This window comes from Pongo abelii, chromosome 10, assembly GCF_028885655.2.
Source record: "Pongo abelii isolate AG06213 chromosome 10, NHGRI_mPonAbe1-v2.0_pri, whole genome shotgun sequence".
Lineage (NCBI taxonomy): Eukaryota > Metazoa > Chordata > Mammalia > Primates > Hominidae > Pongo > Pongo abelii.
The window spans coordinates 118,968,507-118,994,686 of NC_071995.2; the positions used below are offsets into that span (position 1 = coordinate 118,968,507).

Below are 26,180 nucleotides of genomic sequence, written 5' to 3' on the forward strand. Positions count from 1 at the left end.
GTACTAATTTCCTGTATATACCTGGATGGAAAAGTTCTGGAGGCTCTACTCTAAAGAATGAAAAATGCTGATGGCTAACTAGCCGGCATAGAAGTTAAGAGAAAGGCTAAAAATAGAGGTCTGGGGACAGACTGCCATTTACTAGCCATATGACCCTGGGGGAGTGGACTCTCTGTGCCTCAGTTTCCTCCTCTAGAAAATAGTATTGAGAAACCGCTTCATAGAACTGTTAAGAGGACTAAATGAAATGATAGCAAATGTCACGTGTTGTAAGTACCACCACCTACAGAAAAACTTTTGAGAATAAATTTTTAGAGCTTCTCTTCCAAATTCCTCATTGTACATAAGAGGAAACCGGCCCAGGGAGGTCAGATGACTTGTCCAAGGCGAAACAGCTCTACCAGCCTCCAGGACAAATAGCTTTTGCTTCTCTGCTGCTAACCTCAATGTCCCCAGGGTGCTTGGTCTGGGCTGCTGTTCTCAGGATTGCTAGGACTTTGGGGTGACAAGGTCCTTTCTGCGGGCTCCCCTGGCATGTCCATGACAGCCCTTCATGGCTCACTTCCTGGGAGCTCACACCCTCCTTCCAGACTCAGAGAATGCAACTTAATATGCTCTGGGAGCCTTTGAGTCATCCCCGTCTGTCAGTCAAGCTCCATCCATTCCGAACAGAGAGCTCATCCTCCTCTGGTTTCTGGAACTGGTATCTGGTGTTTTTCCTTTGGATTTTGCTTAATGAGTGTCTGATACCTCTAAGTATGTCAGGTTCCCCTCCCAGTTGCAGAAGGGGGGCTAAAAGCCACAGGTGGATATCAGCATCTGATCAAGACCCTGGAGGAAACAGTGAAGATGGTCTCACAGCTTAACAGGTTTCCCAGCTCATGCCCCTCAACAGAAACTTTTCCCCTATCTCCCCACAGCTGACTGGTGGAGGAGAACACATTTGCAGACAGCCTGATGGACACATGCCCTTGGCAGCTGGGAGGATGCTGATGACCATCCGAATCCCAGAGGCAGAGAACGGTTACCATGGCTACCAAAAGTTGTAGCCATTGGCTGTTTTGGCTACAAGGACTCAGCTGACCTCTCAAGGTCCCTTCCAGCCCTGGGATTCTACAGTTACCTCGAGCCAGCTGACACCATGTCTGCTGCAAGAAAACATGGCTCATGAGAAATGCCTTAGAGGTCACCTTGCCTTATTCATCGGAAGTGTTGAGTCACAGGGCCTACTTTCTACCTTAGCTGCATTATTAATAACCAAAGTCTTGCTTTTTTTGGCATAGCATTTTTATACCTTTCATAAAGTGAGTTTGCCACTACCACTTTTTATTTCTCTTCCTTTTACAGCTCAGGCCAGTAATTTTGACAGAGGTTTGTCCTGTATTGTGGCCAGGGAACAGCCCAGAAAAACTTGCGTCACTAGGCCCAGTGGGGTGTGCTCCATCAGACAGAATGTGTGTGTCACGAGCCTTCTAAGAATCAGGAGGAAGGAAGTCATTCATAAAGGAGGCAGATGCTGAAATGCAACTTTGGCTTCCTCTTGCAAGTCCTTCAACTATAGGAATGTGGCCCTTTCTTATTCAGAGGGGCTGGATTTCTCTTTACAACCGGAGAACCAGAAGCTCCCTACCTTTCCAAGTCTGAACAGAACAGGAAAGTGGCTAATTCCACCTTTGCATTCTCCACACTGGGGGAGATCACAGGCCGGGCTGCACATCTCTCAAAACCCAACCTCAGGACAGAAGTCTACAGGGATTGCTAAGACTTTCGAAAGCAGGGGAGAGATAGATATGTCCAGAAATCAGAGAACTGTAAATACTTACAAAAACAGTTGCAAACCTTTCCTTATTCCTGATGCAGGAAGCTTCATGTTTAATGGGTGGAGATTTTTAAAAATCTGTTTATATCAAGATTAAATCAAAGCCTTTATTAAACATTCCTCTTTCAAACAGTCTTTCAAACCTATACCCCTCCCCAGACTTGGGAACTGCCAGAGCTGTGGATCATTGTCATCTGACAGGGGTCAGATCCAATCAGACCTCACAATATTGAAAAGCCAAGCCAGACACACCACACTGGGCAGAGGTCCACCGTCTGTGCCCCACTCGGGATCTAGGCAAACGGTTGGTAGCGCCAGCCCTCAAACCAGAGCTCAAGCACAGGAGAAGAGGAACCCACAGTCTGACCCTGCTATTATAGTTCCAGACCTAGCCATGCTAAACTGGACAAACAGCTCCTGGAATGCCATTTGCTGAGGCGCATGCGTGCGCTTTTCCTTCTCTTCTCCACAGGAAAAGGTGAGAGATGGAGGAGGCAATTTTCAGTTGTGTGTGGGCTTGATTTAAGGCTTTGGCTGTGGTCTATTGATATATTAAAATACTTTCTGGGAACGCCATCTTCCAAGCTCCCCATCGGAACAAATGTATTTTCAAAAATGAAAACATTGAGCAAAGATGTGGAGCGGCAATGCTGCTGCAGGCCCAGGCCTCTCATGTCAGGATGGTGTCGTCCACCTGCTCCGTGGAGTCGGCCTGGCTGGCCAGCTTCTTCAGGGACCTTCGGTTAACCTCGTTCAGCACCTCCAAACTGGCCACATCCAGGATCTTGGAGAGGGACTGTGGGGAAGGATGAGCGGGAGGAAACATAGTCAAAACATACAGCTGCCACGTTCTCCAATCGGAGAAAGACAAAAATGAATGTTAACCCCAGAACTAGAGACACTGAGGTGGAATTTGGCAAAATAAGGGAATCAGATGGATCCAGGGAAAGCCAATGAAAACACTCATCATGCTTTTCTATTTTTCCCTTTTTTGTAGAAACAGAGTCTCCCTATGTTGCCTGGCTGATCTTGAATTCCTGGGCTCCAGTGATCCTCCCACCTTGGCTTCCCGAAGTATTGGGGTTACAGGCATGAGCCACTGCACCTGGCCCCATCATGCTTTTCATGAGACGAGGCAGTGGGAGTTGCAGCTTTTGGGCTTTTTTTTTTTTTTTTTTTTTTTTTGGAGATGGAGTTTCGTTCTTGTCGCCCAGGCTGGAGTGCAATGGCATGATCTCAGCTCAACACAACCTCCGCCTCCCAGGTTCAAGCGATTCTCCTGCCTCAGCTTCTCAAGTAGCTGAGATTACAGACATGTGCCACCACACCTGGCTAATTTTGTATTTTTAGTAGAGAGGGGGTTTCTCCATGTTGGTCAGGCTGGTCTCGAACTCCTGACCTCAGGTGACCTGCCTGCCTTGGCCTCCCAAAAGTGCTGAGATTACAGGTGTGAGCCACCGCGGCCGGCCAGGTTTTGGGCTTTCAAGGCTGCTGGGGGCTGGGGACTGAGTGAACACAACTCTGGGTTTTCTCTGGGCAGCTCTCCTGGGATCTGCTATGTCTGTTTAGGTGTCATGTGAGATTTTATTTGAAGAAAGGGCCCTGCTCGGAAAGAAATCTGAAAACCATGGAAACGTGTTTTCAGGTACTGGGCCAGTCACCCAAATGTTGTTTTTTTTTTTTTTTGAGACGGAGTCTCGCTCTGTCACCCAGGCTGGAGTGCAGTGGCATGATCTCAGCTCACTGCAACCTCTGTCTCCCGGGTTCACGCCATTCTCCTGCCTCAGCCTCCCGAGCAGCTGGGACTACAGGCGCCCACCACCATGCCTGGCTAATTTTTTTGTATTTTCAGTAGAGACGGGTTTCACCGTGTTAGCCTCGATCTCCTGACTTGGTGATCTGCCCGCCTCAGCCTCCCAAAGTGCTGGGATTACAGGCGTGAGCCACCGCGCCCAGCCCCAGTCACCCAAATCTTAATCTGCTCCTGAAAGCTAGCACATCCGTGGTGGCAGAGAAGAGCCTGTGGTTTAAATATTTCCATGCTGAAGAAGAGCTGAAAGACAAATGCTCACAGCACGCCCCGGTGAGGCCCCCAGACTCCCACCTGAAACACCTCTTCGCCCTGCCGCATCTTGAGGAGGTTGACAATTGCCTGGTCGCTGTAGGCCCTGACCACGGTGTTCTTATCCTTGGTGTTGTCAAGAAGAGCCTTCAGGATGGGCTTGATGGCCTGGGGGTCCAGGGGAGGCAGCGGGTCCTTATTTGCCCACCAGATCATCTTCTCAGCCACCAGCCTGATGTCGCTGGATGGGTTCTGCAGACACTGTAAAAAGAACCACAAACAGGCTTTTGGACAGGCACATCATCTGTTCCTTGAAGCAGCCCAAATGCCCAGCCTCAACACTCTCCCTACAGCGTGGACACTGACCCCCCTGCTCCTGTGGGAGGGTCCCAGCATGACTTGGCCCTGGCTCCCTGCACCCTCATCTCATGCCACTCTCCCCTTGCTCACTACTCTCAGCCCACATGCGTTTTTACTTCCTCAAACATCCCAGGTCCTCGGGCCTCGGGCCTCTGCCCTGGCTGGTCCCACCGCTTGGGCCGTGCTTGCCCCGGATCCTCTCTAGGTTAGTTCCTTCCCATCCTGCAGGTCTCAGCTCCCATGTCATCCTTTAGAGGTGCCCCCTGCCAATCTTATCTATATCAGGGTCCTCCCCATGGGCTCCAGGGATCCTGTCTGCCTTGTTCATCTCTACACCTTCAGGATAATGCCAAGTGAACAAGCGGGTGCAGGCTGATGTCATCACAGATGAGGCTCAATCGAATCAGGCCCCTCAGAAACTCCGTGGGTTCCCGGTGTTGCGGGGGGAGGCAGTCACCCTTGGGAACCTCATTACTCAAGGCAAGGTTCATGCGCAGCACCACTGACACTGGTGCTGAGAGCTGGTTAGAGTAGCAGGCATGGCCCTATCTCACTAAAATGCACCCTGGCTCTGATTTCTGTGCACAGTAACACCTCAGAAGCACACCATATCACACGGGCCACGGGAGCCCTGCTGGCACATTCCTTGGCTTTCCTAACTAGGGCCTGGCACACAGCACGGTAACCACACCAAGAAGTGCTGGGCCAGCTAAAAGAGGAAGGAGGGAAAAGAGAGGTATTAAGATGGGAACCCAGGTCTGTATCTAATTTTACAAAACTAGGGTGCCTAGAAAGAATGCCTAAAATAACGATTCCTAACTTGATTCAGAGTCACAGGTCAATTTGAGAATCTGACAAAAAGTTAGGCTTTATTGCAGTGTAAAGCACACACAGAAACCCCCTACATTCCATCCCTAAGTGTTCAGCGATCTCCTGGAGGCTGTCCACGGAGAACGAGTACACAACTAGTTGAGGGCGCACTGCTGGTGGTCTCTGATCCTAGGACCTCCTCACAAGCCAGGTGTTAGGGATTAAACACGTGCTTGGCCCCCACTCACCTTAACGAACAGGCTGGAAAGTTTGGCCGGCAACTGCCCTCCGCCTGTCTCGATGTGGTATCTCATGAGAAAGCCCATACCCCGGACCCCGCTCACCGCAATGGGGATCTGTGGAGAACAGCCAGCACTAGATGGGAGGCCCCCCACCCCTTCCCCAGAGCCAGGAAAACCCCAGTTCCTAGTAATCTCGGGGACCCTTCACCACGTCACCACCACATCACCCCTTACACCATGACAGCTCTCAGGCAGGCTGCCCCGGCTGAGGCAGATGAGCACAGTCACTGGTTCCCAGGAACGGGGATCCAAGACCTGACCCAGAAGGGGCATCTAGATTCTTCAACCCAAATTCCTTGTTTAGATGATGAAACTGGGGCCCAAAGGGATCAACTGCTGGTCCAAGGGCACAGCAAGTTACTGACAAAGGTAAAATTAGACCCAAGCTTCTTAAGCCCCAGTCTGGGCTCCACCTGTGCTGTGTCCACAAGGTGCTGCCTATGGGATATGGCCCAAATGCCTTACCCTGTCCGCCGTGGCACTGCTCAGGATCATTTCCTGAACATCACTGCTGTATCTGCCGGCACAAAGTCTGCCAGGAGCCACATTCACAGCCACGGAAAGTGCCAGGCTCCGCCCGTGCCGAACCATCCAGTCAATGCCGGACACGTCCGCTGGGTGGAAGGACACGACTGGGATCAACTGGTATTTTATAGCATGTCCCCAGCACCCATGAGGCCTGTGGGCCCACCCCGCTGGAGACCAGTGTGCTGACCCGGAGCACAGGGAAAACTCCAGGCCACATTCACATGGACCTCCCTGCTATCTTGGCAGAAGCTCCCCAAAGCGGCACATTAAGGAAAGTAAGGAAAGCTCATGAACCACTCCAGGCTTACAGCTGTGTTCTTTGAGCAGAGACACTCAGGGCTACGGGACCACTGCAAATTCAGTATTGTTTGTTTGTTTTAGAGACAGGGCCTCGCTCTGTCGCCCAGGCTGGAGTGCAGGGGCGTGATCAAGGCTCACTGCAACCTTCAACTCTTGGGCTCAATTGATCCTCCCACCTCAGCCTCCTGAGTAGCTGGGACTACAGGTGAGTGCCACCACCCCTGGCCTGGATTTTGCTTTAACTGCTGGATTCCCAAGGAAAGGACAGTCCAGTGGCTAAAAGATCCTCTGAGGGAGGGAGGGAGGGAGATGCCCGTCGACTCTTCGCTAGGGCTGAGAGGCCCAGGTCCCTGAAGGGGAACTCTCCAGTGTACTTACCCAGCAAGCACTGCTGTAGAACGGCGCTAAGCTCCTCTTCAGTCAAAAAGGCACACAGTTCCCCTAGGCACCCGGCTGAGGAGATGCGAGTGTTGTCCTGACAGGGAAGAGAAGGGAGTGAGGGGGTGCAGGGAACAACACCAGCTGTGTGGGAACCAGGGCAGGCAGCTCTAGAGCCCAGGACGGACAGCAAGAAAGAAGGTGGAACAAGCCAACTCAGAGACTCAAGATCCAGTCCTTCCTGTACACACTCGTGCTCCCCTGCCAGACTGGGCTGCCACTGGTATGGAGTTAAACATTACACACCCAGCACTTCACTTAATTATAGAAAACCCCAGTGTGTATGCATATGGTAATCATCCTCGTAATAGCACTAATAACTGTATTTACATAGCACCTTTCTTCTTAGGAAGGCTGAATGTTTCATATTTATTATCTCGATTACTATCAACAGCCCTGTGAAGCAGGGAAGGGCGGGAGGGGCAGGAGGGGAGGCACCTGCCCCCAGCCACCAGGGAAATCGGCTAGAGACGGCCACTGTGAGCCCCTTTCTCCCATAGAGCTCGTGTCATCTTGCGGCCAGAATGACTCCTGCTATCTCCCTACTGCATGAGTGCCCCACTGCCACCGAAATTACTTGGGTTCATCCTAGGAAGTCAAACTAAAGCCACTCATCGAGCCAAGGAAGATAAGGAAAGGCAAGCACTTCCTGTTCAAATCAGAGCCAGGTACGTGAGTGGCTCCGTGCTCCTCCCTGGCCAGCTAACTATGGAATACCAAGAGAGGATTTTAAGTTATGTTCCTTATTATAGGTGCCAACTCAACATGTCCCCAAAACAAACCACCAACCAGGGACTCAATAACCCAAAAAGCTAATGCCAGGCTGGCACCCTGAACTGCCACCTTCAATCTGAGTGGAGGTTCAGAGGGTAAGAGAATGGACTGCCAGCAGTTTGGGCCTCTGAGCTCGAAGCAGAAGCCCAGGTGCCAAGCTAAAGCTGGCTCTGACACCCACTCTCTCCAACTTCACCTATTTTAAGCTGCACTGTGGTAAAATGCAAATATGTTTCAATACTAACTTTTGCTTGCACTGTACACATAACTCTGCAGAAGCCCTGACAGACTGTGACCAAGACAGCAGACTTTCCCGTCTGTCCCCACAGAGAAGGCTGGGGCTGGAGCCCGACAGCTGCGCCTGGGGACCAGAACTAGGCCTTTGGAGACGTGGGAAGTGCAGCAGCAAGTGTGTGTGTCGGGGGTGTGGGCAGGAGGAGTGTGTGTGGGTGTGTGTGTGTCAATGAAGTGTAAAACCATGTGAGCCCAAAGGCCCTCTCCTCCTAGATTGGCCCTACAAAGTAAATTAGGCCACAACAGAGGGCTGTCTGAAAAGGGAACAGAAAACTCTTCTCCACAGACTCAACTCCCTACTGGCCCCACAGTGCTCACAGCCAAATATTTGACAGATGCTTCCAGACTAGGTGAGGCTGATGGAACTTGGACAGAACCAGGAGTTCAGGGCTTCTGGTTTGGAATCTACTACTTGCTGGGTATGGCCAAGTCTCACCCTCGAAAATAGACCTCTAAGACTTCCCACCGGGACACACCCTGGAGACCATTTATCCCACTACACACTAAGTTTCTTGAGGTCTGTGACCACGAGGTCTATGCACCTCTGGGATAGGCCCTTTAGCTCGGCAAATGTTTCACAAAACAATAAATAAACCTCTTCATTTTACAAAAGTAGAAATGAGAGGCAGACAGAGAAAGTGACTTCTTTAAGATCAGAGAGCAAATAGGTGAGAGGTCTGGGTCTCTACAAAGCTTACTTGCCTCATCTATAAAACAGAAATAACCGGCGGGGCGCGGTGGCTCATGCCTGTAAATCCCAGCACTTTGGGAGGCCGAGGCGGGTGGATCACCTGAGGTCAGGAGTTTGAGACCAGACTGACCAACATGGTGAAACCCTATCTCTACTAAAAGTACAAGTATTAGCTGGGTATGGTGGCGGACACCTGTAATCCCAGCTACTCAGGAGACTGAGGCAGGAGAATCGCTTGATAGGAGGTGGAGGTTGCAGTGAGCCAAGATTGTGCCACTGCCTCCGGCCTGGGTGACACAGCAAGACTCAGTCAAAAACAAACAAACAAACAGAAATAACCAATATATCCACAATACCTGCCCCGTTTCCCTTGAAACCTGAGGAAATATTGGTGAAGCATACAGGGTGATAGAAATGTCAGGAATGCTTATTACTACTGAGCTGTACTGGTTCTAACACAAAGTGAAGAACTCAACCTAAGGAGGAGGAGGGAAACCAGTGGTCCAGTGCTGCCACTAGTCCTGCCTGCAGCCATACCTCATCGTGTCCCAGCATGCTCAGCAGGAGTGAGACGATGTTTTTCCGGATGATGGCATCCACTTTGGCCCCTGCTCCCTGAATCACAAACCTCAGGGCCTGCAGCATGGTGTCCCTGCAGAAGCGATACACTGCCTTAAGCCCTGGGTGCCTCCACCACCACCCCTCCTGCCAGCGCAGGCTCGGCCCACAGCAACCACTGGCCTCCTGGAGGCCACAGTGCTCCCTGGCCAGCGCCGTACCTGACACCTGGGTCCTCCATGGCGCGGATGCCATTGAGCAGCTCTGTGAAGAGGGGATCCACCTTAATGTGGATGGAAATGAGCTTTCCCAGAGCATCTGCCGCCTTCAGGCGCACCCCCCGGTTGGAGTCCTGCAGGGCTTTGGTGAAAGTGGTCTGCAGCTGGGGCAGGAAGGGCTTCAGGGCAATCCCAACCTGTGGGAGGAACCCACATCCGTGAAAGACAGTTGTGGTGGACCTAAAGCCACAGTGTACCACAGGCATGAGAACAAATGACAATCCCAAGCCACCACAGCGAGTCCAGCTCTCACACAGGGCTGGGGACAGATAGCCCATCAGAGAGGCCAAGCACAGACAGGTTTCGCTTGGCCTCCTGGTCATATCCATATGCTTTGATACACTGGAGGAGCAGGAGGCCGAAGAGGCGGCAGCCGCTAACTGAGGGAGCTGTCTCGCAGCCTTGGCTGCATTGGGGTTTGGCTTAGTGGAGACCTGTCCATATCGATAAGTGACTCAAAACCTCCTCTGAATACATTAACGAGCAGGGCAGACTGTTGGCAGTGCTGACGCACAGTTCTAATGCCAAGACAGGGAAAGGGACTCAATGTATAATTGCAGAGCCCACCTACTGAGCAACTGACAGCAGGATACGCACTCCACATTCAGCCCTCAGAACAAGCCTATGAAACAAATGACCTTGGAGAATCCTCCCTGCACAAATATGTACCCACCTAACTAAAAATCCAGTTCAACCCCTGACTATACAGAAACACAGGCACACTTTTGATAAAATACAGGTGGGTCCAAGAGTAAAGATTTACTTACTGTTTTGTTTTGTTTTTTTTTTTTTGAGATGGAGTTTCGCTCTTGTTGCCCAGGCTGAAGTGCAAGGCGCGATCTCAGCTCACTGCAACCTCCGCCTCCCGGGTTTAAGCAATTCTCCTGCCTCAGCCTCCTGAGTAGCTGGGATTACAGGCACCTGCCACCACGCCCAGCTAATTTTGTATTTTCAGTAGAGACAGGGTTTCTCCATGTTGGTCAGGCTGGTCTGGAACTCCCGACCTCAGGTGATCCGCCCACCTCGGCCTCCCAAAGTGCTGGGATTACAGGCTTGAGCCACCACTCCCGGCTTACTTATTGTTAATTAGGAAAACCAGAGTGACTGTTCGGAGGTTCAGTGCCAATGAAGGTCTGGAAATACTGGAGTTGGGTGGGTGTGCAGCCTGTGGCAGGCACCCAAAGCGGATAGGGGGAGCTGGTAAATCTGAGCTGGGCGAGGTCAGGAGTTCGAGACCAGCCTGGTGAAACCATCTCTACTAAAAATACAAAAAAATTAGCCGGGTATGGTGGCAGACACCTGTAATCCCAGCTACTTGGGAGGCTGAGGCAGAAGAATTGCTTGAACCCAAGAGGCGGCGGTTGCAGTGAGCCGAGATCGCGCCACTGCACTCCAGCTCTGGGTGCAACAGAGTTAGACTCTGTCTCAAAAACAAAAAAGAAAAAATAAAAAGAACTGCAGTATCTTTAAACAATGTTTTCCTTGTATTTACGTGTGGTCCTGAATTTTTTCCTTTGAAAAAGCAGTTTTTCAAAATAATAGCCTTTCACATGTACTGAGTGCTTAGTATGTAGCAGGCATCATGCTGGACATAACCTCATCTAATCCCCGTATCTAGCAGCCCTTCAGGAGGCAGCTGGTATTATTAGTCTCACACTGTAGGTGAGGAAACAGGCTTAGGTTATATGGCTTTCCCAAGGTCATCCTGGTCACAGAGCTAGGAAGGACGACCTGGAACTGACCCATGGTGTAGCATGTCTGAAGTCCAAGGTCTTACCTCCCTCTGCTATGCTGCTCTCCACAATAAACCTGTTGCCCTGCTGCTACATGACACCTTATATCAGGCTCCTGCAGACAGACCTGTTCTCTAAGATCTGAACAAACTCATCAGCCACTCACCTTAGCCAACAAGAGGCTGAGTGTCTCGAGCAGAGCCGCCTTCACATTCCAGCTGAACCTGTCCCCCAGGATGCGGATCAGAGGGCCAGTGATGCTGACCACGGAGGGCCTCAGGGCGTCAGCCGAGGTCAGGCGGATCACCAGGCCTAAGGCTTTGGCTGCCTCCTCTTTCTGCTCAGGGCTGCCAGTCAGGACTCCTTCCCGCAACACTGGAAGGATGGAGGTCACTCCCTGACAAGAGAACCACAACTGAGTCAAATCTCAAACACCCTGGGCCCCGGTGTCTCCCATGCAAGCAAAGTGGTCCTGACAGCTGTCCTCCCCTCAACTCCATGGGAGATATTGATTCGTGCTGAATCTCAGGATCACAGCCTGAGAGGGCTGGCTATGGAACAGTCTTGGCAGAGAAAAGACGACAAGGGCCCCAACAGGCCTATCACATGAGAGAACGTGCACTGCTGTTACCCTGTGGCCCACTCACTCTGGCCAAGGTGACCTGCAGAGCTTAAACCAAAGGCAGCATGAACCCTGTCCCCATCTGACTGCCATGGAAGAAAACATGCTGTCTGTGAAGGTGCTGAACACCAACCACCACGGCTGCTGCTCCAGCAGCCCCTACCGCAGACCTGGGACAGGGGTAAGGGCCAGAAGGGCACAGCAGACTGCATGCCCACAGCCCCCTGCACGAGGCCCTGGCTTACCTTCTTCGGGAGGCAGAATCCTGGCACATGCTCGCCTTTGCTCTCATTCCCTATGAGCCGGATTTCCTTGTGCAGCTCTTCAATGAGTGCCAACTGGTTGCCAGCATCCAGCTTCTGCAGGAATCCAGGAAAAAGCAAGAGGATGTACAGCCCTCTCAAGACTGCTTCCAAAGAATATATGGGGAAAGCGTGGGTGGGAGTATAAACAAGACTTGCCACGAGTGGGTAAACGCTGAAGCTGAGTGACAGGTATGTGGGGAATTCTTATAAGTCTATTCCTGTAAATGTCTGGAATTTTCTAAAAGCAAAAGTTGGCTGTGGGGTCAGCAGTCCCCTCACCTTAGTGATGGCATTTAGGGCATCCCAGCTCTCCTCCAGAACCACAGGGCTGGAGTCATTGAAGAGGCGGATCAGGCCCGAGACCAGGCTCCGCAGGTGGCTGGTGTAGTCAGCCTTCGAGCGGGAACAGTAGATGTTGAGGATGATGGCAGCAGCTTGCCTCATGCCCACCTCAGGGCTGCGGGTGGCCTCCAGCAGATCCTCGATGATGATCCGGTGCCCTGTGTCATCCTCTACGGAGAGGATCACAGCCTGACAATTGGCCATCTCCTGCAAACCACAAGGGACATGTGTGCTGAGCAGGGATCCTCCGGGCAGACAGGACATGAGAAAGCAGGAGCAGGCGCGCCCCTTACCAGCTGCTCATCTGGGGTCCCAAGCTTTTCCTTCAGGGCCAGCATGACCGCTGGGAGGATCACGCCAAGATGACGGGTGAGGGCATCACCAGCCACTGACGAAAGGAAAGCCAGCACCCGGGTATTGACAGGTGGCGTTGTCAGCTGGTGGAATGACAAACATTAACTCAGTGAATACTGTGCCAGGTGCTGCGCTAGGCTCTGGGAACAGACGGGTGGGCAAGAGAGCCCAAGCCCACTGCTCAGAGCCAAGCATCTACTCCAGCATATCTTGGAAGACAACAGGGGAAGGATGTAATGCTTGCACTGCACCCTCCTCCCCCAGCCCCCCAACATCTACGTTCAGAACTGGTCTTCACTGCAGGCCCTGGAATGCCAATGCCCTGGAGCCAGAGGGTGTTGACCACATGTTGGGATTTACCTTGGGCACGAGGTAGGGCAGCACCACACGACTCTTAATAGCCATGACTTGCTTCAGACCATCCAAGGCAAACTCTGACACCTCCTCGTCATCCTGAAGAGGGTGTTGGGGACAACCCTGAGGAATCTGCATCTCTGCTGTCTCAACCAGCCACCGCCAACTTCCTTCTCCACTTGTTTCCCTCCCTCCTGTTGCACCCACATTTCCTCACTGTCAAAGGCGAAGCACAAAGCCAAGTCTGATCTTGCTATACCCACTCCTTCTGGAGGGCCCACATTGCAACTGCCTTGACAGAATAATCGCCCTGTATTTTGCATCTACAAAGATGGCAAAAGCCAAACTGGTAGGTAGGTGTGTGGTAGATCCACTCACCAGCTGCTTTAGTAAAAATGGGAGAATGTCCTCCAGAGCCTGGTGGCCGATGGTGGAATGCAGCTGCTCGAAAGTCTTGGCTGCCGCCTCTCTGACCTCCTCCAGTGGGTCACACAAAGCCTTCCTTGCCGTAGGCACGAGAGATTCAGAGAAATACAGCACCTGCAATGGCAAGCTACAACTGTACCAGATGTAGGAAAGGCAAAGAAGGAGCAGAAGCAGACAAGAAGCACAGGCAGGGGACTCTGACCCAGCTAGGCCACCCTGTCTTTGCCTGACTTGTCTTTTAACTTAACTCTTTACTGTGAAATAAAAAAAAGGAGAAAAGGGGCCGGGCACGGTGGCTCACGCCTGTAATCCCAGCACTTTGGGAGGCCAAGGTGGGTGGATGACTTGAGGCCAAGAGTTCGAGATCATCCTGGTCAACATGGCAAAACCCTATCTCTACTAAAAATACAAAAATTAGCTGGGTGTGGTGATGCGCACCTGTAATCCCAGCTACTCAGGAGGCTGAGGCACAAGAATCGCTTGAACCCAGGAAGCAGAGGCTGTAGCCAACATAGATGGTGCCCCTGTACTCCTGCCTGGGCGGCAGAGTGAGATTGTCTTAAACTAAAAATTTTAAAAAAATTAAAAAGTAGAGAGGGGCCGCGCACAGTGGCTTACGCCTGTAGTCCCAACACTTTGAGAGGTGGAGGCAAGAGAATCACTTGAGGCCAGGAGTTTAAGACCAGCCTGGGCAACATAGTGAGACCTCATCTCTACTAAAAATGCAAAAATTAGCCAGGTGTGGTGGTGCATACCTATAGTCCCCAGCTACTCAGGAGGCCATAGCGAGAAGATCACTTGAGCCCAGAAGGTCAAGGTTACAATGAGCTATGGTCGCACCACTGCACTCCAGCCTGGGTGACAGAGTAAGACCCTGTCTCAATTAAAAAAAAAAAAAAAAAAAAGCAGAGAGGATGTGATGCACCCCCATGTATCCTTCACTGAGACTTTATAATCAACAGCTTGACTCTTTTAGGTGAATTCTCAATATACCTCCCATCTTCTCTAAGAACTGCAAACTCCTTCCCATGGCATCTGGCCCCCTCTCTCCCTGGACTCTTTCTTTTGCTTATTCTCTTGGAAAACTCCAAGTCCTTCTTCAAGTCTCAATCCAGACTTTGTGCTCTATGAAGTCTTTGGGTCTACAATGGAGCCAATAATGGCTCTGCTCCCTCAGTAGCAATCCCAGCACAGCAAAGCCCACTCTGCATTCTAATGACTGGTTGGCATGTGGGCCTCGCCATTGGACTGTGGGGACTTTGCAGACAAGAACTCAGCCTCTGTGGAACTCTACCTCTCCAATGAATCACAACTCTTTTTGATGACAGAATTTCTTTTGATTCCTTGCCAAATGTAAATTTTAAAAACCAAACGTAAGACAAACATCAATATAGGAGAAGAGGGATCCGGTATCCTAGGTATTCAGACAAGGATGCCCAAGCCAAGCAACTGGCTACTTGCTTACATTTCTAGCGGGCCATCCACTCAATTCCTTTGGCGTTTTTATCCAAACACGAAGGCAGTGCCTATAAGCATTCCTAACCTACTCCCCAGGGGAGTCTCCAGGATCATTTACCTCAGGAACCAAGTAAGAGTAATGGCCTTCACACCCCTTGAACGTTGCTGCTATGGAAACAGTATTGTTGCCAGACGCAATACGCTTCCCCCCACTGGGCACAACTCTTACCTGCTCCCCTCCTGCTAAGGGTGAGTGCACACCCCCTCCCGCTCCCTCCTGCCCTATTCACTCATACAGCTGTCCACCCCCTTTCCCAGAAGGAGGTGCACACATTTTAACTGGACTTATATAGCATCACAAAAGAGACTGATCCCAAGCAACCTCCACAGTTGTAAGAGAGCGATCATCTCCAGTTTCCAAAGGCCACTCAAGGAGGCATCCAAATCACTTAGCTCTTAGCCTGCAAAACTGATAGGAAAGCTGAGAAGACGGAGCCTCAAGTCCATGTGACCCAGCCAGCACCTCCCCAGAGTGAGACTGGCTCATCCCTGAGGGCAGCGCAAACCCCCTAGAGGTGAACCTCCTTCAGTAGCCCTCCCCCGCCCTCTGGGTCAGGTCGTCTGCAGTGCACAGCTGGCGGGATCCTTGGAAGATACTCACGGCGTCCCGGCTGGTGGACTTCATGATCTCACTTAGGCCAATGCACACACCCTGCCTCTCGTCGCTCTTCTGAGACCTCAGGCCTTCCTCAAGGATGGGGATGATCTCGGGGAGGATTTTCTCCCCTAACTTCCGCACAAGATCTCCCAATGTTCTCGCTGCAATCTGTCAACAGAGACCAATCCAGGAAGTAAAGTCCCTGCAAAGCCCAGGGCATCCAGAGGAGGACTCCAGAATGAGGGCCCTGAAACCTCCCAGGCTTTATCTGAATCACTGACTTAACTTCCCCAAATGCTCTTACCCCTAAAGAGCCCCCAAGTACTCTTTGTAGTGCTTGCAAAACACTACCAAAAAATTATCTGTTTCACACACATCTACACAACCTAACATTAAGAGCCAGCAGCACCTTACATATGAACAAAAAATTCATCATCTGCTGCACAGTCAAGGGCCAATTTCCCTGGATGACTGAAGCCTTAACACTGTGCTATGGCTGAGCGGGAGCCGAATCTAGAACAAAGCTTTAAGGAAAAAAAACATTTACTTTCCGAGACCTCATGCAAACCCTTCTTTAGAGCCAAATACACAATTTGCTTGCCAAAGATGGGGGTTGGAAGTAGACCAAAGGAGACGGGCAGAAATGATCACCAGCCCATGTGGGCACCTGCTCCGGGACCACTGATCTGTCTGCCCCTGCCAGCGCACCAGCCTGATCTCATGCCGCACTGTTCCTCCCTACCTCCTCACTCCAGCCACACTGGCCTTGCCCAGCCTCTACTGGTGGTTCCTGCCCACCACAGGACCTCTGCATATCCTGTCTTTGTATCTAAAACATTATTTATTCCCTGTCTGGAATGGTCTTTCGCCACCTCCTCACCTGGTTAGTGCTTATCTTTCATCTTCCAGCATCATTTCTTCTGAGAAGTGTTCACTAACACAGGCCCATCCCTCCCCAGCAGGTCCAATGCAGGTATCATAAGCATTTGCAGTGCCATGCAGCACTGGCCACAGTCGCATTTTACATCTCTTTGTGTGGTTATTTGATTAATATCCATCTCCTCGACCAGACTACCTCTCACGAGGATAAGGAATGAAGATGCCTTTCTTCTCCATTGTGTCCCCAGGTGCTAGGCCCCTGCTTAGTGCACAGGAGATGCTAATAAATATTTGCAGAGGCCGGCGCGGTGGCTCACGCCTGTAATCCCAGCACTTTGGGAGACCGAGGCGGGCGGATCACGAGGTCAGGAGATCGAGACCATCCTGGCTAACATGGTGAAACCCCGTCTCTACTAAAAATACAAAAAAATAGCCGGGTGTGATGGTGGATGCCTGTAGTCCCAGCTACTCGAGAGGCTGAGGCAGGAGAATGGCATGAACCTAGGAGGCGGAGCTTGCAGTGAGCTGAGATCGCGCCACTGCACTCCAGCCTGGGCAACAGAGCAAGACTCCATCTCAAAAAAATAAATAAAATAAAATAAAAATAATTAAAAAATATTTGCAGAATGACTAAGTAAAGAACACAATGTTCCTCTGTTAAGCAGGGTGGATGGGTATTTTCCCAGGCTCTGCAGACCCAGCTTTCTAGGCTCTGAAAGGAGGCACTGGGGCTACTGGTCCAAAACAAGGCCCAGGAAACTCACCGTTCTCTTATCTGCACACGTGCTGGCCAGGAAACCCAGCAGGAGCCCAAAGAGAGTGGGCAGGATCTCACGCAAGGTGCGGGGGGTATTGGAGACAACAATCTTCCAGACATGCAGGGACGCCTGCCGCACCACCAGCTGGGTGTCTGAGCGGCCCATGTACAGCCCTGCCAACACCCGGTTCCGCCGCTCTACCCCCAGGGCAGTGATGATCGCCTGCAGCCAGTAGAAGGGGACAGAGAACACAGAGTAGTGAAGCCTCTATGGCACGGGCATCAGGGCACACCCCACCATCAGCAGGGGCAGGAAAGCCATTGCGGGGCAGGCACCTTGTTGGACTGGGCAGTTCCAAAGTTATCATCCTCAGAGGCAGTTTCTGTGGTCATCTTCCCAGTGACTCCTGAGATGTGAAACAGGAGATCCCCAAGGAGCTGAACAGAGCTGAACCTGAGAAGGAGGCCAACAACACAGTCACACAGCTGCAAGCAGTGGGCTCGGCACAACTGAGCACTGCACAGAAGATGGAAAGAAGTGCACCCAAAATACTCATGACGGTCATCTTGGAATGGGAACAGTCAAGTGGTTTACATTTCTTTACACTCGCCCACATATTTTCCAAGTTTTCTACTAATGAACATACATTAATGTTGAGGGAAAAAAACCTTTTTTTAAAAACATGTAAAAATTTCTATAACAAAAGTTATAAAAAATAAAGTGAGTACAAACGGGGAAGCATTAACAGGCAAGTAGGAAGACTGATCATCAGAAGTGGAGGAACCAGGAGAGGCCTTAGAATGATAAACTATTTCAGGCCAGGTGTGGTGGCTCACGCCTGTAATCCCAGCACTTTGGGAGGCCAAGGCAGACGGATCACCTGAGGTCGGGGGTTCGAGATCAGCCTGACCAACATGGAGAAACCACGCCTCTACTAAAAATACAAAATTAGCCAGGCGTGGTGGCGGGTGCCTGTAATCCCAGCTACTCAGAAGGCTGAGGCAGGAGAATCGCTTGAACCCAGGAGGCAGAGGTTGCAGTGAGCCGAGATCATGCCATAGCACTCCAGCCTGGGTGACAGAGCGAGAGTCTGTCTCAAAAAGAAAAAAAAAAAAAGACCACTGTATGAGTGTGCTATATTTTTAAATCAACCTCCAATTTTTCAAATGGTAAGCAATACTGCAACAAACATCCTTATGTCTAACAGCTTTAAGCACTTGACCATTCCATACATCCTTGAAATATATTCCCATAAGTAAAATTTTTAGATTAAAGAGTACTTGACACTTAAAATCTGAATACAAATTGGAGGCCTGTATAGAGAGGACTTTTTTTAAAAGAATCAGAATAAAGACATTGCTACAGGAAACTGAAAAAGTTACAAAATGGTTAAAAGCAAGGGTCTGGAAAAAGTTGAGAGAGTTCTTGGCAACATTCTGCTCTTCATTTCTCAACTGGAGTTATCAAAATGCAAAGTTCAGCCCTTTGGATCTTTTTTTTCTCCTTTTTAAGACAGCGTCTTGCTCTGTTGCCCAGGTTGGAGTGCAGTGGCACAGTCTCAGCTCACTGCAACCTCCACCTCTGGGGCTCAAGTGATCCTTCTGCCTCAGCCTCCTGTGTAGCTGGGATTACAGGTATGCACCACCATTCACAGCTAATTTTTTATTTTTTATAGAGACAGGGTCTCACTATGTTGCCAGGGCTCATCGTACACTCCTGGGTTTAAGCAATCCTCCTGCCTTGGCTTTCCAGAGTGCTCAGATTATAGGCATGAGCCACCACGCATCACCCCACTGGGTCTTTCTGCCCAAGTTCTCACCTGATTCTCCAAAGGTCATCAAAGAGGCCTTGCTCTAGCTGGGGCAGCAGCAGGGCAATGGCTGTCTCAGCATACATGGAGATAACCCGCTGGCCCGCGCGGAGGGCGGTGTCACGCACAAACTCATTCTCATCAGCAAGAGCCTGGGCACACAGAGGGTGGGTCGGCCAGAGCTGCCACCCCCAGGCCCTCAGCCCAAAACACATGGGGCTCACTGAAGGCTGAGGGCTGTGCCAACCAACCCCACCCAGCAGAGATCTCTAGCTCTCCAGGAGAGCACTTGCCTCCTGCTCTCCTCATGGACTCTACCCTTGCCAAGGTCATGGTACCTACTTTGAGGATACAGGGGATGATGGGCCCCACATAAGGAGTAAACTTGTCTCCAAAGGTGATGGGCAGGTAGTTAAACATCATAATGTAGCCATCTCGGACATGGGGGGCAATGTCCACTTTGCTGGCTGTAGCCACGATTTCTGGCATCAACTTCTCCAACTTCTCCACCCCCAAACCGGCCATGACCTCAGCCAACCCTGCAACAAAGGACAGAATGAGTCCACTGGATCTGAGGGCCCCTTAGAGCATTCCCAGGCTGGCCACTGGACCTGCTCTGGCCTTACCCTGTGCAGCGCCTGAGCGATCCACAGAGCTCTGCTCATAGGTCAGTGTCTCCATCAGCCACGGCAGCAAGTCCTCAAAGCACGACTCCCCCATGCCCTTCACCATGGCCCCGAGGGCCTTTGCAGATACGGTCCGCACCTGTCAGGTAACCGAAAGCAGAGATGGTGTGAGAAGATGAGGCTCAAAACAAGGTAGCTACATGGGAGCAGGGAGGGGCACCGAGGGCCTCTTTCCCTTTACCCAACAGACACAAAAGCAGCTTTGGGGAATTCTCAGGAATCCATTTATGGGGACTGGATGAGGGGCCTGGCCCATCCCCCAGCCTACCTCAGACTCACCTCAGGCACAGGGTCCAAAAGCGATGCTTTCAGGCCAGGCGTCACGCTGGGCAGGTACGGAGCCAAGTCCTGCAACAACACAGGAGGCGGCTCAGGTGAGGCCCGACTCCTGCTTTCTCCAGGCCTGTTCCACTGTGGACCCTGACCTCCCCATTCTGCTGGCAAGGAGTGCTCGGCAGGAGCACCTAGCATGCAAACCTCACTGCCCACGGAACAGGGAGGGCAAGTAAGTCCCCTCTCCGACTGGTTCCTTGAAGGCCCTCTGCAATTGCTCGGGGACTCCTACAAGGGACCCCAGGTCCATCCTCAACAAACAGGAGTTCAATGCTCTTGCACCTCCCACTCTTCTCTTAGGACCAAGGCCTGTCCAGACTCTGGAATCTTTAGCAAATTACTTCTGGTAATTTCCTTTCAGAATTTTATTAACATCTTCCCTTTCTTTATCTCAAAATGTTTATGTCTTTTGATAGAGCATTCAGCTTTAGGGAATAATTTTAAATACAGAAAATGCCTTATGTTCACTGCAGCATCACTTAAAATAGCCAAAAACCTTGGACACTATATGACCAATGATAGAATTATATAAGTTATGGTATATAAACTTGTTGAGATATTATGTAACTATTAAAAATCAGTTTTGTGAATAACTTGTTATAACTTGGGAATAAGTTTTAAGTTTAGGAATGCCATGTTTAAATGTAATTTTAAAAATTAACAGTAATTGGCCGGGCACGGTGGCTCACGACTATAATTCCAGCACTTTGGGAGGTCGAAGCGGGTGGATCACCTGAGGTCAGGAGTTCGAGACCAGCCTGGCCAACATGGTTTCACCCTGTCTCTACTAAAAATACAAAAATTAGCCAGGCGTGGTGGTGGGTGCCTGTAATCCCAGCTACCCAGGCGGCAGAGGTTGCAGTGAGCCGAGATTGTGCCAGTGCATTCCAGCCTGGCAACAGAGCGAGACTCCATCTCAAAAAAAAAAAAAAAAATTTTTAACAGTAATTATTTTCGTAGTGGGGAACTGTAGATAAAATATTTTGGTTTTCTAATTTTTTAAATTAATTTACTTTTTAAGATAGGGTCGTGCTCTGTCGCCCCAGGCTGGAGTGCGGTGGTATTATCATGGCTCATTGTATCCTCAACCTCTTGGGCTCAAGCAATCCTCCCATTTCAGCCTCCCAAAGTCCTGGGATTACAAGCATTAGCCACCAAGCCTGGTCTGTTTTTCTGGTTTTTTAATTTCCCAAATTTTCTAGGATTAATATAACTTTTATATATTTTTGCCCATAGCCTCAGTAAGCAAAGCAGAGCTATGGCAGACAGTGAGACCACACATGCGGGCTCCTATGGCAGCAGTGAGACCACACATGCGGGCTCCTACAGCAGACAGTGAGACCACACGTGCAAGCTCCTACGGCAGACAGTGAGACCACACATGCAAACTCTTGGGAGCAAACAAAGAAACAAACAAAATCTCCCAAACCAGGCTCTCCTGACAAGAATACAGGAGTATTCTTGTCAAGAGCAAGTAGTCAAAGTGGCAAGCACTTCAACACTCTTGAGAGGTCAAAAGAAAAGACAGGCATTTCTGGGCCTCAGCTGAGAACTAAGAAGCACTTGAACCACTGCACTAAGATGCCCAGAGAGCCCAGATTTCCACCCCAAAATGGCTCATTTCTCCCCATAAAAATAATTAGGGACTAACGCCCATAACTTTCCATGTCTAATGTGGGGACTCTGCACCTCTGACTCTGCACTCAGCCATCTTCTGGTCTATCCCACACTAGCCTCAGCTGGGCTGCTACCTTCTGGTCTGTCAGGGAGTACATGTTGCCAATAATCTGGGCTGCCATCTTCCGCGTGTCTGTGGAACGGTCCTGGAAGGCTCTCTGGACAATGGGCATGATGAGGGCCAGGGATGGGGCATCAATGAAGTGGACAAACTTGGTGTCCAGCAGGGTCTGCAAGCACTTCTGGGTCTTCCTGGAGGGATCCGTCAGGGCATCCAGGAGGACTGGAGCAATGGCTGCATCCAAAGAGAAGAGAGCTGGATGATATACATCTATGCAGCTGCAAGGCCCCTGGGCCCCCAGAACTAGAATGGATCAGAAGAGAAGGGAGTCTGGCACACCTCCTCCCTGAAGCCCCACAAGTCACCAGCTGGAGAAGACAGGCAACCCACAAAGAGCAATCCTTACTTCACTCCAACTCCTGACCTCAGGTGATCCGCCCGCCTCGGCCTCCCAAAGCGCTGGATTACAGGCATGAGCCACAGAAATAAAATTTTTGAAAAGCGCGTATCCTTAGTAAATGTCTGGTTTGCCCAATCGGTAATGGAGAAGTGTGTTGAAATCTCCCACTATGATATAATGTATTTGTTAACTTTTCCCTGTAGCTTTATAAATTTTGTTTTATATATTTTGAGGTTATTCCACTTTCCAGACTGAAGTACTGACTGGGCACTGGCAGCTGAAGCTTAGAATTTAACAAGTGACATGCTGGTCAAGGTGGCTGGCTGGGTTTTGTTCCTAGCGATCGACCTCTTCCCAGTACTCGAGAAAGAACCACATCCAGAGTGGTTAGGTTAATCCTAACCCTTCCTTAACCCTCCCCTCTATCAAAGGCCTCCTGGAATGAGACGGAATAGAAAGTTTTCACAGGTCCTAACATTTTGAATGGTGCTGATGTGGTCCAGAGAATGTCATTCAGTTCTGTTGACCTCATGCTCGGCTTAGTGCCCAGGGATCTCTTGGAGTCAAACTGCTCCTGAGCCAATGACTCAATGTCCCTATTTCACTGTGAACATATTTGTCCTCGGAGGCAAAGATCTTAGCTGAATGGGTGCAAGTTCCCTGCAGTGTCCAAAGGCTGCAGGGTTGGTGGGAGGTCAGGGCAAGCACCCTCACGGGAAAGGCCTACCCAGGATCTCCGGGTTCCTGATGACGGAGCCGATCTGCCTGAGCGCCTGCTGTCCAGCCTTCTGGACTTTGACATGGGAGTCGGTCAGCACCTCCGTAAGCTTGGGCACAATGTTGGGTAGACAGGACGACAGCTGCTTAGGAGCACAGTACGCCATTGCCCCAAGAAGTTCCACTGACCCTGTGGATAGCAGACACAAGCCCAGTACTGAATCACTGAGCACAGGCCAGCAACTCACCTGTGCTGGCTACATGAGCAAGGGACATCTACCCTGGCCCCTGCAGACTGTGCTCAAGCAGTCACTGGGAGGAGGGGAGAGGGGGCTGGCTCTAGCAGAGGGGTTGAAAAAGCTCTTGCGGCCTGCTGAACAATGGGATCCCAGGTGAGAGGCAGGGCAGTATGGGAGAAAGAGACCAGGATAGGTAAGACCTGGTTTAATCCTTACAGTGATATCCAAGGCCAATTCACTGAATTTCTCTGAAGTGTTTCTTCATCCACAAATGAGGAAACCGATTTAGATTTGTGTTGTTTCAAACTACAGGGTGAAGTCTGAAGGACTGAGAAGGAGGTTGAGTGGGAGGGCCTTAGATGGTGATCCTCCCCCAACTAGAGCAGCTCTACTTTTATCTGTTTGCTTATTAGGGTGCCAGACATTTTATTTATTTATTTTTGAGACAGGGTCTCACACTGCTGCCCAGGTTGGAGTGTGGTGGCATGATCATAGCTCGCTGCAGCCTCAAACTCCAGAGCTCAAGTGATCCTCCCACTTCAGCCTCCTGAGCAGCTGGGACTACAGGCATGCACCACCACACTTGGCTTTTTTTTTTTTTTTTTTTTTTGTAGAGGTAGGGTCTTGCTATATTGCCCAGGCTGGTCTAAATTCCTGCCCTCAAGAGATTCTCCTGCCTAAGGTTATTTTCAAAAAGAGCTGTCCTGGGGGGGAAAACTTTAAAGCCACAGAAGAGCTTTACAGCTCTAGGATTTCCTGACTTAGGGTTGCGGCTCTTGTCAGAGACCTGTTTCTTGGCATGAAAGTACACAAACTATAGAAAGATCCAACTGCCAGACGGAGAGCTGGCCAGGCGTGGTGACTCATACCTGCAATCCCAGTGCTTTGGGAGGCCAAGGCAGGAGGGTCACTTGAACCCAGGAATTCAAGGCCAGTCTGGGCAACATAGCGAGACTCCATCATTACAAAAAAAAAAATACTAAAATTAGCCAGGTGTAGTGGCATGCTCCTGTGAGAATGGTTTGAGACCCAAAGGTAAAGACCAGCCTGGGTGATAGAGCAAGACTCCATCTCAAATTTTTAAAAAAGCAGAGTCTTAACCCTATCCCTGGTCTGGGGAGCTCACAGGACAAGAGCTGTGGCTACCCAGGATCCTTGCTGAGGCTGGTTTTCACAACGGGAAGCTGGGAAGAGAGACACAGCGAGTGGTCTTACCAGCTTTGGTCCGCCACGATTCCTCCTCCAGGGCAGCCAGTAAGGAGGGGAGCACCAGCTTCACCCCGTGAGCACTCAAGTTGCTCATCACAGCCTTGGCACAGTCATCTGCAGCCTCAAGGGAGGAGAAAAGACGTTCAGAGGCCTCCTCGCCCAAGCAAGGGGCAAGGCCTGACACCAGTCGTAGTGTTCCTCCTGTGACCAACGCTTACTGGGGTTCTGTTATGTCAGACCCTGTGCCAAGGCCTGTAGACACAGCTGGGAACACATCTCATAAAGTTTCGATGCTGTTCTCCCAAGCAGTCCGGGGACTTACCTCACGCACATACTGGTTTCCATCCCCAAAGCACAGGAGCAGATGGGGCAGCACGTGAACCACATACGGCTCAAAGAGCTTCCCCAGCATGGTGCAGAGCATCTCGAAGGCAAAGAGGGCTCCTAGGGGAAAAGAAGGTGGGACAGCTGGGAAGAGAATGTCCCCTGGGGGTAGCCACAGAGAACAGAAGAAGGGACAGCAACCTCCCTGCCACCTCCCACCCCTCTGGAAACACTCAGAACAGTGGTGGAACTAGTGGATGCCCCATGAGGAAGCAGCACCCTCTGCCTCAGCTTAAGAAGCCCCAGAGAAGGAATGTGGCTGAGCGGAAGGGAGGACAGCGCAGGGGAGCCGCCTTCATTTCTTGGCACTAACAGTTAGAAAAGCTAAACCTTGGCCGGGCGCAGTGGCTCACACCCGTAATCCCAACACTTTGGGAGGCTGAGGCGGGCAGATCACGAGGTCAGGAAATAGAGACCATCCTGGCCAACATGGTGAAACCCCGTCTCTACTTAAAATACAAAAATTAGCTGGGTATGGTGGTGGGCACCTGTAATCCCAGCTACTAGGGAGGCTGAGGTAGTAGAATCGCTTGAACCCAGGAGGTGAAGATTCCAGTGAGCCGAGATTGCGCCTGGAGACAGAGTGGGACTCCATCTCAAAAAAAAAAAAAGAAAGAAAAGCCAAACCTCTCTCAGCTAAGGGTGTTGCTGAGTTAGAAATCTGTGGCCAGGCGCAGTGGTTCATGCCTGTAATCCCAGCACTTTGGGAGGCCGAGACGGGCAGATCACGAGGTCAGGAGATTGAGACCATCCTGGCTAACATGGTGAAACCCCGTCTCTACTAAAAATACAAAAAATTAGCCGGGTGAGGTGGCGGGCACCTGTAGTCCCGGCTACTTCGGAGGCTAAGGCAGGAGAATGGCATGAACCCAGGAAGTTGAGCTTGCAGTGAGCCGAGATTGTGCCACTGCATTCCAGCCTGGGCGACAGAGCGAGACTCCATCTCAAAAAAAAAAAAAACAGAAAATAAAAAAAAATTTGCAAGTCCAAGGAAAGCAGCAAGGATGCGGCTGGACTGGGTCGCATACAGTGGGGCCCTCTGTAGTACACGCACAAGCAGCGGCCTCCACCTGGGGCGCCAGGGTCAGATTCCTTCCTCCGGCAACCCAGGGACTGACTTCCCATGCTGGGCAGCCCCAAGCTCAGAGATGCTCACCCTCTCGCCGGCGGAAGTTCTTCTTATCCTGGATGGCATCAGTCAGTGCTGCCATCATCTCCTGTTGCTTCAGCGAGAGGATGCCCAGGCCCTTCACCAGGCCCGCCAGGCCATACGCGGCCCCTTTGCGCTCTGCGTACTTGTCTGACTCTAGCAGCTGCTGCATAAGCCTCTGGATCATCCCTCCAGCATCCTCCTTGATGGCTGGCACGAGGGGTGGCAAGCAGCTGGCTACGGACTCCTGGACCTGGGGAAGGGCCCACCTGTCAATGCTGTGGCTCCGCTGCAGCCGTTTCATGGTTGGTGGGGGGGTCTGACCATTCTACACAGCACCCACCACTAGATGTCCCAAGCCCCATCTCAGCCACTGCCTGCGGGTGTCACAGGGCACCAGAGAAGCAAACA

At 51.0% G+C, this 26,180-nt stretch overlaps 1 protein-coding gene across 1 annotated transcript in view; it reads right to left on the reverse strand.

Moving 5' to 3' along the window:
• Window positions 1-1,900: 1,900 nt before the first annotated feature.
• GCN1 (GCN1 activator of EIF2AK4) overlaps window positions 1,901-26,180 on the reverse strand; it is a 67,417-nt gene continuing 43,137 nt past the window's right edge. Inside the window, exons 34-58 of the mRNA XM_024256398.3 lie at window positions 25,776-26,022; window positions 24,558-24,679; window positions 24,242-24,356; window positions 22,798-22,977; window positions 21,684-21,904; window positions 19,879-19,947; window positions 19,540-19,678; window positions 19,256-19,452; window positions 18,923-19,065; window positions 17,439-17,556; window positions 17,110-17,325; window positions 15,470-15,634; window positions 13,303-13,464; window positions 12,931-13,023; window positions 12,510-12,653; window positions 12,154-12,423; window positions 11,815-11,928; window positions 11,114-11,344; window positions 9,158-9,351; window positions 8,916-9,030; window positions 6,560-6,656; window positions 5,819-5,967; window positions 5,300-5,407; window positions 3,924-4,142; window positions 1,901-2,615 (exon numbers count right to left, since the gene is read on the reverse strand). Coding sequence (XP_024112166.2) covers window positions 2,490-2,615; window positions 3,924-4,142; window positions 5,300-5,407; window positions 5,819-5,967; window positions 6,560-6,656; window positions 8,916-9,030; window positions 9,158-9,351; window positions 11,114-11,344; window positions 11,815-11,928; window positions 12,154-12,423; window positions 12,510-12,653; window positions 12,931-13,023; window positions 13,303-13,464; window positions 15,470-15,634; window positions 17,110-17,325; window positions 17,439-17,556; window positions 18,923-19,065; window positions 19,256-19,452; window positions 19,540-19,678; window positions 19,879-19,947; window positions 21,684-21,904; window positions 22,798-22,977; window positions 24,242-24,356; window positions 24,558-24,679; window positions 25,776-26,022 — 3,954 coding nt within the window. The 3' untranslated portion in view covers window positions 1,901-2,489. The remainder of the gene's footprint in view (window positions 2,616-3,923; window positions 4,143-5,299; window positions 5,408-5,818; window positions 5,968-6,559; window positions 6,657-8,915; window positions 9,031-9,157; window positions 9,352-11,113; window positions 11,345-11,814; window positions 11,929-12,153; window positions 12,424-12,509; window positions 12,654-12,930; window positions 13,024-13,302; window positions 13,465-15,469; window positions 15,635-17,109; window positions 17,326-17,438; window positions 17,557-18,922; window positions 19,066-19,255; window positions 19,453-19,539; window positions 19,679-19,878; window positions 19,948-21,683; window positions 21,905-22,797; window positions 22,978-24,241; window positions 24,357-24,557; window positions 24,680-25,775; window positions 26,023-26,180) is intronic.